Genomic DNA, 12156 nt, shown 5'->3' with positions numbered 1-12156 from the left:
ATTTTTTCTCGATTGAAAACTAATTTCTCTAGTTTGAAAACTAATTTCGCTTGATTGAAAACTAATATCTCTAGATTGAAAACAAATTTCTACAGTTTGAAAACAAATTTCTCTAGTTTGAAAACTAATTTCGCTAAATTGAAAACAAATTTCCCTAATTTGAAAACTCATTTCTCTAGATTTAAAACTCACTTTTCTAGATTGAAAACTAATTTCTGTATATTGAAAACTAATTTCTCAAGATTGAAAACTAATTTCCCTAGATTGAAAACTAATTTTTCTAGATTGAAAACTAATTTCCCTAGATTGAAAACGAATTTCTCTTAAGTTTCAAAACTCATTTAAAACTGCTTGTTGTGTATAGTTTGTTGTCCTTCCCCCGCACCTCTGATTAGCAAGGCTGGCTATGTACGACGTGAAAGAAGTTTAACATAAATACACTTCCCTTGACTTCCCATTTTACTCAGTGCCTAAAAATTACCATAGGGTCCCAACTCAGCCCTCTGACCTCTGAACATTATCACTAGATCCCAACCCTTTTACAAGCTTGCAAAGCAGCTCCTTACTACTACTACCCCTTGTGTTAACCGTACTCCTATAGTCCACCTCTGCTGGAAACTTGGCCCAGCCGCCTTTCACGTTTTTTTTTCGTCTGCTTGTCACATTGGCGATCAAGTGTAATGGCAGGGTCCTCAATAATTGATGAGACTCGCTGGCAAAAGCCTTAGCTTCAGCAACAGGCGACGCGAGTCTGGAGGTCATCCAGGGAAGGGATGGGCTGCCTTCATAAATGAAACATTCAGTTCTATGCTTTAAAAATACCATTAAATTCCCCTTTATTTAACGAGAACCAAAAGAGGGCTAGGCTCTATTTGCATTACTCCTGCCTCTATGTATGTATATGGGTATGTTCTTGAAATATCTAGACATCGTCCCATCGGGAAGCTATTCCAGCAAGCGAGGCTGCGTTTGCTGGGTCATGTAGCCCATATGCCCAAGCAGCTTCTGTCTGACCGAAAAGAGGGCGGCTAAACGGGCGCTGCACGGGCTGGAGAAGAGATAACCCTGATGTGGTACAGGATGATGTGGAGCTGAGTGGACTTTGCCGATGACTGGTACTAACAGCGCCAAGATCAGCCTCTGTGGAGGAGGCTCGTGAAGGACGCTACTTAGGCAATTGGAGGCAGTCGCCCTCCAGCAACAACAGAGGGCAGAAGAGCGACGCTCACAACAATGAGCAGAGCGCCAGGCGGCTTAATATCCTAAAACGCAGCGAGGTGGCATAGTGAGGAGCACGGGTGGTGCATCTGCCAGTCATCTCGGTCGGTTAGCCCATACGGCCTGAGTCTGTCCTGTGACTTGCCAGCAGCGAGAGCCTTCCACACCACGTGATGATGTCATAGTGACCTATCCTGGCACAAGCGTTATGGTGAAGTTACCATCACGAATTGGGGAATGGCGGCTGTGTCTATCAGGGTTGTGTCTGTCACTGCATGCATGTGTGTATGTTCGAGCTGCAATCTCCTGGACGAGGCACGTGGCCTGACACAGGCGCCGTGGTAACGTCACCGTCACTTCGTGGCGAATGGCGGGTATTGGTATGGGGGGAAATCTCATGAAGGCGTCCTGTTAATGACGCGTATGATAGCGTGTCGCCGTGTGGACGTCGGGGGCCGGTGGCGCAGTGGTTGGCGTGCTTCGGTCAGGTATGTCATTATTGGCGAGTGATATCCGAAACCGTCCTGGGCGTTCTCTCGGGCGACTCGGCTTTAAACGAATACCTGGTGCGGGGTGTAAATATGAGCATTGTGTGTGTGTGGGGGGGGGGGGAGTTTGGGGGGGATGGAAGAGTTTGGGGGGAGGGGTGAAGCATGGTGACATCACACCAGAGCAGCGTTTAAGAGGCCGGGATGACCCCCCCACCCACCTCTTACCGCCCTCCCGGCTCCAGCCCGGCACCATGAGCTTCACGTGCTTTCGCTTCGGCTCCAGCGCTGGATACGCGCAGCAGGGGGCCCAACCTGGACCCTTCACCCTCGAGACGCCCCGACTCGGGGTGACCCAACGAATGGCCGATTCACCCGACCCTGCAGTGGAATCTAACTCGGCGACACGGAGTCCCGACACATCCCGGTGAGGGCTGTTCAGCCTCGCGCTTAGCCGGGGCTGTTATAGACACCGTAATCCCCTCCCTCCTGCTCCATCGCACCTCATCCTTCTTATCCTGCTCCTTATTCTTCCTCTCATCTCACCGTCTCGTCTCGTCTCCCAGTTTTCTCTCCTTCAATCTCTCTGCTCCACGTCTCCAATCTCATTCCCCTGCCTCGTCATCTCTCTCACCCTTCTTTCGCATCTCTCCCTCGTCTCCTCTCTCCTTTTTTACGATCAGAGGAAACAAGAAGATGCCCGGTGTAGTCGGCACTTTGCTTCGTTCATCATTTTTTTGTTTTTTTCCCCAATGCTTTGCTTTATGTGCCCCCCTCCCCCTTTTTAAAATGAAATATTTCACAAAAGACTTCACGCTCTGCTCTCCTCCCGGTCTCTTCTCCCTCGTCTCCAGATCTCTTCACACTCCTCTCTACAACCTTTTGTCTCATCCTCTTCTCACGACCCATCTCCTTTCTTACACTCTCTTCACGTCTCCTCTCGTCTCTTCTCTCCCTTGTCTTCCTTGTCCACGCTCTCGCGTCTCCCGGTCTCCTCTGTCGCATCCTCCTTCTCATGCCTCTCTCTCTTTCTGTTTGCGAGCGCACGCAGTCCCAGAGGCAGCGAGACTCATTTTATTGGGGGGGGGGGGGGCAGCAGACGGTGGTACAGAGAGATACATCGTATTATACTGCTATGCTTCCACATATATGCTTTCAATTGTCAGTTTCCAACACCGACCTCTCCTCCAACATCCTCGACCCGCGCACGCACATTACCCACATCACCCAACATCAGCTACATCACCCAGCGTCACCCAACATCAGCCACATCACCCAACATCACCCACATCACCCAACATCAGCCACATCACTTAGCGTCAGCTACATCACCCAACATCACCCATATCACCCAACATCAGCCACATCACCCAACTTCAGCTACATCACCCAACATCACCCACATCACCCAACATCACCCACATCACCCAACATCAGCCACATCGCCCAGCATCAGCTACATCGCCGAACATTAGCTACATCACCCAACATCACCCAACATCACCCAACATCACCCACATGACCCGACATCAGCTACATCACCGAACATCACCCACATCCAGGGCTTAAGTTCTAACTTTTCACTGCATATTGTCCGGGTCGCTGGTGGACTGGAGTAGGCAGTAAGTCAAGAGTAGCCACAGCCCTCGCGAAATGTATACTGGATGTTGTGTGCAGGGTGGGAAAATAGTGTAAACAGTACATGGGTAAACCAAAGTGTATGGATTCCTGCAATCACGAAAGCTTCAAATCAAGATTGAACCGCCTCTACGGGGAGGGTTTCCACACATCTGTTAGAGCTTTTAACAGACTACGAAACAAGAAGGCTCACATGATCAAGTCTCTCAGCAGTATTTCCTGCTGTGGTTGTTCCACCTGATGAAGATTGCTTGTGTTGCGATCGGAACGTCGTGATTTATTTCATTTCTATCTACGTGACTTTACCGAAAGAACCAAAGAGTACATGGGCACACCACCTTTCATCAATCGGCAGGTCGTGCGGTGGGGCAAATTGTGCGTGCTCCCACCCCTTCCAAGACGCTTGAAAGCGTCGACCCAAATACGCCCCATCGGCGTGCTCTGCAGAAATTGCTCTTCAGCCAGCAGTGTCGCGAGCGAGGCATTGCAGGGCTGCGCCTTTACCGTCCAACCACAACCCCCTCCCGTCCCCCGGCAGGGTGACCATCACCCCGCCGCACCCGACCGCGACCCCGCGGGAGCCCTCGTACCCCGAGGAGCTGCTGTCGGGGCTGGCGTCTCTGCGCGCGAGCGAGGAGCTCACGGACGTGGTGCTGCTGAGCGCCGAGCCCTCGGCGCCGTTCCGCGCTCACCGCGCCGTGCTCGCCGCGGCCTCGCCCTTCTTCAGGGCGATGTTCGCCGCGGGGTCGATGCGGGAGTCGCGCAGCGGCGTGGTGGAACTGCGCGGCGTCGCGGCGCCCACGCTCGCCCTCCTCCTCGACTTCGTCTACTCGGGCCGAGTGCCCGCCGCTCCGGCCCTGCGGTCGGAGCAAGCGGCCGCGCTGCTCGTGGCCGCGGACATGATGCAGGTGAGAGGGAGGGCCGACGACGGCGGCGGTGGTGGGGACGTAGGGTGGGACGCGCGTGGGAAGGGGGTGAGTGGACATGCGGAGCCGTGCCGTGGTGCCTGCGCTGCACGTGGCTGCTGCCTGTGATTCAAAACTGTGGAGGCAGCAGGGAGGGTTGGTGGATCACCGCGGCTGATGTAATAACCCTCCCTTACCGTGGGCGTCGAGGAGAGGTCGTACCCTTGCTCGCCAGGAGGCGGTAGAGCAAGTGGACTAATTGCCATCTTCTTTGGTTCTTTCGGTAAAGTCACGTAGAATGATAATAAAATAATAAATTGATAAAATAAAATAACACTGTCTGGTAGGACAGTCTCGCCCCCTTCACCTGATGAAGGCCGCTTGTGTTGTGGCCGAAACGTTGTGAGAATATTATTGTGTTATTTTATTTTATCAATTTATTATTTTATTATCATTCTACGTGACTTTACCGAAAGAACCAAAGAAGATGAATCATTGCAGTCACGAAAGCTTTAAATCGAAATATAATTGCCATCTGTTTCCATCTGTATGTGTGTATTTGGAACAAACACAGGCCTCACACCTGCACACTGTCCCGTCACGCGAGGACCGACTGAGCAAAGGTCCTGCTGCTTGGCGGGTTATGGGTGTGGGTTGGCGGACCACAGGGAGACCAGAGTGTGTGCACTATTGGCGAGTCAGTCGTGTGCGTATGCATGTTGGGCTTCTTTCGCACCGTACGTAGCCAATCGTGGTAATCGGAGGTAGGGGGGGAGGACAACAAACTAAACACAAAAAGCAGCTTTTAAGGAATGAGTGTTCTAATCCAAATTATTTCAAAGTGCATAGCTCCAGTGGCTTCCGAATATCGGAGGAAAAGCATTCCAGACGGCCGCATACGCGCATCTTAAAGCGCAATGCAGTGACTGTCTTGTTTGATGGCCCGCCAAAAGCCGCTGCTGCTGCGAGGGTGACCGTGAGAGTTCGCGTGATGGTTTACTGTGGTTCATTTGTGGTAAGCTGTCTGTGTGTAATGAGTGCGACCTGATAACATTTTGGGAAGCCAATGCAGTTCGGCGAGCACCGGACGGACACGGTCAAATAGAGTGTTACCCCTTCACTCGCTTGGGTTGTCTCCGGATGCTTCGGTTTCCTACATCAATGTGGCGGCAGGACCGACCTGAAAACGAGTCCTACGACTCAGTGTTGCTTCTCTGGATAAAAGTCAATTATAACTCATTTTAGGGTGTGGACTGTAGAAATACGTGGAGGGGAGGTGAGGGTGGACACGTGCGTAATTTGGGAGGTCACACCTTTTGAGATATTCTTCAGATCTACGTGAGGCCGGTGTGAACTGATAACGCACCTGGAACAGGTGGAAATTATAAAGGCTGACACATCTCTCCCACTGGAGATGCATCCTTCCGACATAAACTAAACTAAATTATTAAACTTTTTTTTTATTTCCAGGTAAAGGCCCACTGAGCTATATAGCCCTTTTTCAGAAGCGATCTATCACAAATTATAGCTCAACGAACATGGCTTATCATGTGGAAATGTATATTAGCCAAATACTCTGAACGCATGCTTCTAAATGTGGAGGGAAAAAAAAAACAGAGGACTCGGAGAAAAATCTATGCGACCACGGGGAGAGAGACACCGCAAACTCCAAATATACAGCAGGCGTCAAGCTTGGGATCGAACCCATGACCTCCTGTATACCAGGCGAGATAGTTAACATCTCGCCACCGTGGCACCCCTACCCACGTGTGTCCACTCGCGTGTGGCCGCGCAGGTCATGAGCCTCAAGGCGAAGTGCGAGCGCTCGCTTGTGGTCTCTGTGAGCGAGGAAAACTGCGCGGCGCTCCTGGCGCTGGCGGCGCGCTTCGGCTGCCCGGAGCTGAGGGCCGAGGCCACGACGCAAGCCCTGGCGGCCTTTGGGACCGTGTGGCCCACGGTCGAGTTCCTGCAGCTGCCCCAGGACCTCGTGGAGGAGCTCCTGGGAGACCTGAAGCTCAACGTGGCGAGCGAGGAGGAGGTGGCGCGCTAATTGTTTCAATGGCACAATCGTTACGACTGCACCGCTCTCAGTAGGAATCCCCAATCCCCACATCCGCGTTGCTTTACCTTTCTGGCCTCTCTGTGCTGTGAAGGACCATTGCCCGAAACGTCGACTGTTATATTTATTATTGTTTTATTATTAAAACAGTTACATCTTTTTTTTCTTTATTTCAGGCTGTTATTGACGAATGTTTTGAGATGTTTTTCTTACCTTTCAAAAGAGACGTTTGTAGCAATGGGCTATCGCGGTGGCGTAGCTATCGAGCGTGCAGGCGGTGCAATGGTGGGCCTTCCATTCCGTGCACTAGGGCCCATGCCCAGCGCGCTATGCTGAGGGCCTCTCATGTGGCTATGCAGTCCGTTGTAATGATAATTCCCGTGAATGTAACTTAAAGGGTGACGACTGTGTTGGTGGTTGTACCCACTATTTCTGCAGTAAAGCTCTAGCACTCGATTTTCAGGCACGTGGGACCGGAAGCTGGATTACCCGGAGAAAAGCCACCACACACACGTAAAGACACCGCACGAAAGATCCGTACAGACGGGTCAACGAACCCACGTGTTGTACATCCTGTTCTCCTATAACGCGGGAGTAGTTGCGTTCCTGAAGGAACACCGCGTGATGGAAAATCGCGTTATGTATAAATTATATATAATATAGGGTAAAGTGCAGTCCGCGAGGTGCGTGGGGAGCATCTAGAAGCATCCAGCAGAACCCCAATGCCTTGTGTGATGCTACGCCAAGGCGGCCGTACAACCGCGTATTCCTACTCGCGCAACGCAGTTCTGTTCACTCAATCGCGTTATATCCAATTCGCTTAATGAAAACACGCGTTATAGGAGACCGGAATGTACTTCATTTGCTACCCACCTCCACGTGATCCACCAACCCTCGGATCACAGGCGCGTGTCGCCCCCCTCCCCCCGCCGCCGCCTGCCGCCGCCCCCCGGCAGGTGCTCACGGCAGCCGTGGCGTGGCTCAAGTGGCCCGGCGCGGAACATCCCCGGTGGGAGGACGAGGAGGCGGCGTACGGCGTCCTGCGTCACGTCAAGTTCCCGTGCCTCCCGGGTGCCGCGCTCCGAGCCGCCGAGAATCTCGCCGCCGAGTTGGGCCTCAAGTGCCGGCGGCTGGTGGAGGAGGCGTGGAGCTACAGGCTGAGCCCCGCGCGGCGGGAGGAGCTCAAGTCGGAGAGGTCCTGCCCGCGGCCCTCCACGGGGCGCGTCGAGGCGCTGCTGCTGATGGGCAGCGACGCCAGCGTGTGCGTGATGCGGCCCCTGCTGCCGTCACCATCACTGTCGTCGTCGTCGTCGTCGTTATCGGCGTCATTGTCAGCGGTGGTGTCGGCCGCAACATCGTCATCACCGTCAGCCTCGGCGTCATCATCGTCAGCCTCGGCGTCATCAGCAGCAGCACCACTGCCTTCATCAGCTGCATTGTCATCACCAGCGGCAGCGTTTGCATCTTCGTCGTCACCAGCAGTAGCTGTAGAGTCGCCCGTATCATCACCACCAGCAGCAGTCGATCGCGAGTTCTCTTTTACGACTCGCATGGCACGGCTACCGCGGCCAACCTCCTCCACCTCGTTATCGCAACCGTCGTCGTCATCATCAGCCTGTGCGCTGCTGCCCACGTCTAACGCGGCGGTGCTGGGCGGGTTCGTGTTCGTGCTGTGCCGCAAGGGGCTCGGGGGCACCGAGTCGCTCTGCAAGTACGAGCCGTGCGCCGACGGCTGGATCGAGTGCCGCGCCCCAACTCCCACCGCGGCGACGACGACGACGACGAGGAGAAACTCCCCAGCGCTCGTGGCGGCCGGGGAGCGCCTGTACCTGCTGGGAGGTGGCGTGCGTTCCGTCTCCTCCTACGACCCCCGCAGTAACACGTGGAGGGAAGCCGGGCACCTGGAGCTGCCCGTCGCTTCCCCAGCGGCCGTGAGTTTGGGGGGCTGGATTTACCTGTTCGGAGGGGAGAGCGACGGCACCGGCGCAGCGGGGGACTCCCGAACCGCGGGGGGCCACGGCGGCCCGGCGGTGGCGGCCGTGCAGCGCTACGACCCGCGGAGCGAGACCACGGAGCTGCTGAGGGACATGCCGGTCGCCGAGCTGGTGTTGGCCGTGGCGTTCGAGGGCCGCGTGTACCTGGCGGCCCGGGCGGGCGGCTGTCCGCCGCGGCGCCTCCTGCAATACGACCCGCAGCAGCAGGAGGCCGGCGGCGGCGGCGGCGGCTTCACGGAGCTGCCGAGCGAGACGCCGAGCCGTGCCGCGGCGCTCACGGCGCTGGTGGTGCACGGGGCGCGCCTCTTCGCCTTCTCGGCGCGGTTCTACGCCCGGCGCAGCCGCCCGCGGGACGCTGAGTGGGAGGCGGCGCGGCCGATCGCGGGCTTCACGAGCGTCCGCGACGCGGTCACCTTCCCCCTGGCCTGCGCCACGACGCCGGCCCGAGACGCGCCCGCCGCGGCGCGTCGGCAGCTGTAGTATGCAGCTCTGTAGGGACTGCTGATGGGGGTTCTTTCCCATGCACGTTGACCTTCTTTCACACCATACGTAGCCAATCCGTGCTAATCGGGAGGTGCGGGGGGAGGACAGAATGCACAACGCACAACAGGGTGCTTTCAACACGTTGTGTGTCGTTCGAAACTAATGGCAAGTGTTACGTGCTATGAAGAAGGGCCATTGTCCGAAACGTCGCCTATCGTTTCCATTTATTGCAGTGTTATTGACGGACGCGTAGAGTTTGTGTTCGTTGTTCTTGTGTTTCACTGCGTGCGCAGCATTAACAAGCAATGTAACGTGTTCAAGGGTGTTTGTGTCTGTTCACGCGCGCGTTGCGTCTTGTCAAGCGCTCCCGTGTCCGATGAGAATAGACGGACAGCGTCATAACGAGCCTGCATGCGGCGTCACTGCAGCTCAATGGACACAGGTCTCCGTCTGTTCACACATGAGCACAATAGTCGCCCTACAACTGTTCTACGCATACTCTTTGGTTCTTTCGGTAAAGTCACGTAATTAGAAATACAATAAAACAAATCACGACGTTTCGATCGCAACACGTGACTTTACCGAAAGAACCAAAGAGTATGGATTCCTGCAGTCACGAAAGCTTAAAATCAAGATTGAACTGTTCTACGTTTCTCTAAGTGTACTATGATCAGTCTAGACATGATCTGCCCGTGCCGACTTACACTGCAGGGAATTCATGATTTAACGTTATGTTCGTGCGCTGTTTTAAGTTTCTCGTGTGACAATTGTTTTTGCATCGATTAATATTATCTCCATTGCTGCAGTTTATTTGTATTTGCTTTTTGTTATTTTCGCGACCCAGGTCACTTGCCAACGACACTCATCTTGGTCTCTTGAATTCTCGCCCTTAAAAACAAACTTGAAACTGTATGAAAAATAAGAATAGGCTTGACCCTTGAAACTGCTTGTAGACTGGGTAGGTGTTCTTGTCTGGGTGAACCTGGGTCCACTCAGCCTTAAATGAGTATTGTACCTGGTGTGGTTGGCTACATACGGTACAAAAGAAGGTAAACATAATACAATGGGGAGGCAAAGGCGGCCGGGCGTAATGTTGGTCACCGTGTGCTGCACCGGCTTTCACATGTGCTCACTCACAGCACTTGCCCCAACAGTCTGTTGAATACTATACGGGGGATATTTGTCTTTGTGTGTAGGTGTTCCTGTGTGTTAGCCTGGACGTGAAAGGGGACGCAGTGGCACAGATCCACCAACAATAAGCGCCGGTGAGCTCATTCAACAGGCGAGGGAGGATACATTGGCTGGGTCAAGCAGCCCGCATGTCCAACCACCGCATGCCCGAACACAGGGGTCGGCAACCTGCGGCTCTTTAAGGACTGCTTCGTGACGTTCATTATGAGGACCGTCTCCTATTCACATTACGGCTCTTGAAATATTTCGTTTTTTTTACCTAATTCCCCAAAAATGGCTCTTGTTATTTTGGTTGCCGACCCATAACCCTCGCAGCTTATCTTTGGCCAGACAGGAAGCAAAATGGGTACGGCAAGGGCTGGAGGAGGAGGACTAATATGGTACAGGAGGCTGTGGAGCTGAATGGACTTGCCGATGACTGGTACCAGCGGTGTCAAGATCGGCCTCTGTGGAGGAGGCTCGTGAAGGACGCTATTTAGGCAATTGGAGGCAGTCGCCTTCCAACAGCAATGGGGGGCGGAGGAGCAATACTCACAACAATGAGCAAAGTACCGGGCGGATAAAATACAGCAAGATAGCAGAGTGGGAGTTTAAAATAACGTAATACGGTTTAAAACAAGCCTGACTTTATGCATTATACAAACATGAAGAAGCGCATTGTGATCCGCTAGTCTTCGGACATCAAAATAAATGTCAGCAAATGTGACTGACTGACAGCAGCAGCAGTGATAAGACAACTGTAGACCGGTTTCATCATTATTAGGACTCATCAACTGCAAAGAATGCTGCTGGAGTACTCTGTATGTGGAGGCCCCCACTTACACACTCGGGGGACCCGCCCATTCGCTTGGCTAATACTGTTCTGATAAAAAAATAAACTTTGTTAATGATGGGAAACGCTGTTCCAATTAGTTTTTTTTTAATCGTCATTTACAGCGTTGACAGTGGGGAGTGCAGGTGGAGCATCCGGCAGTCAACTCAGTGAACACCTGGCCATGTCCCATGACCTGCCAGCGAGCCTTTGACACTTCAGGTGGCCTCAAAATGGCACACCAGCTTTTTTTTCTTTTACCTGGTAAGGCCCACTGAGCTATTTAGCTGTTTTTTTCATAAGTGACCTGGCCACAAATAATAGCTAGTGACTTGTGGTATTTTAGAGCAGCCAAATACTCTTAAACGCACGAGCACGACTGTCGGGTAACGTCACCGCCACTTGGTGGCGAATGACAGCTCATTTCTATGCGTAGAAAGCGGTGGCAGTAGGTACGTATTATCAATTGTGCTATGAAGCTGATAACTTAAATTCCCAGCCATGGCTACCATCACGTAGCAAGTGATATCTGAATCTGTCCTGGGTTACCATATATTGACTCGGCCATAATTCAACACCTTGTGCGGTGTCTATACATCAGCAATGGGGAGACAAAGGCGGCTGGGCGTGGTTTCCGACCACACCACTCGCTCGTGCGCCGTCCCGGTCTTCATTACATCCTCGCTATCAAGCACTTGCCCTGACAAATCTCAAGGGGTATAAGGGATCTTTGTGTTTGTATGTCCGAGTTTGAACGTGCGAGTGTGCGCGCTCTCAATTATATAGCACTCCACCATGTCGATTAAGCTAATCGGGGATCTGTAGTACGTGTGTGGGTGGGAGGGGGTACACTTAGGGGAACACTAAGGGGAGAGAGAGACGAATCGAGGGACAGAGTGCGTAGCGAGTCTCTAAAATAACTTCTCTGCACACACGGCGTGCCACGAGGGAGCGAGGAGACGGCGCTGGCAGTGTCCCGGCTTCGGCGATGAGTGCGAGGGTGTCCCTCTAGGCTCATCAGCGAGCCATTACTGCAGATGGGCTGCCTGGCAGAGCAAGTGCCATCAATAATGCACCAAGAGACCGAGAGACGCGGGTAGAGTGGCAGGGTGAGTGGGAGACGAGGCAAGGACACGGGGGAGGACTCCAATTCACATGATGGTTCAAGTGCCTCTGATCTTGTATAGAACTTTACCCAAAAGCCAGGCAATTAACATTTGTCTACCCGATTATTAATACAAATAATTGACCTCCCATAAAGTGTGATGCTGAAGCGTTTGGAAAGTGGGAGATGTCCGATATCGGTCACTAGTATCAATCTCAAAAGAGAGTTGGCTGTGTTCACAATGTAAACATAAAATAGCATTTT

The 12156-nt window shown here is 53.1% G+C and overlaps 1 protein-coding gene across 1 annotated transcript; it reads left to right on the top strand.

The window, feature by feature from the left end:
- Nucleotides 1-1856: 1856 nt before the first annotated feature.
- On the top strand, nucleotides 1857-9728 carry LOC116944312 (uncharacterized). Its single transcript, XM_032957878.2, has 4 exons — nucleotides 1857-2133; nucleotides 3883-4252; nucleotides 6045-6287; nucleotides 7265-9728. Exons 1-4 carry the CDS (start codon nucleotides 1961-1963, stop codon nucleotides 8780-8782), a joined length of 2304 nt encoding a protein of 767 aa, XP_032813769.2. The 5' UTR covers nucleotides 1857-1960; the 3' UTR covers nucleotides 8783-9728.
- The last annotated feature ends 2428 nt before the right edge of the window (nucleotides 9729-12156 follow it).

This window comes from Petromyzon marinus, chromosome 2 (genome assembly GCF_048934315.1).
Source record: "Petromyzon marinus isolate PM22_M1 ecotype Great Lakes invasive population chromosome 2, UKy_Petmar_22M1.pri1.0, whole genome shotgun sequence".
In the NCBI taxonomy this organism is placed as follows: Eukaryota; Metazoa; Chordata; class Hyperoartia; order Petromyzontiformes; family Petromyzontidae; genus Petromyzon; species Petromyzon marinus.
Note: the sequence above shows the minus strand (reverse complement) of the source record. Positions and strands in the feature narration are given on the sequence as shown.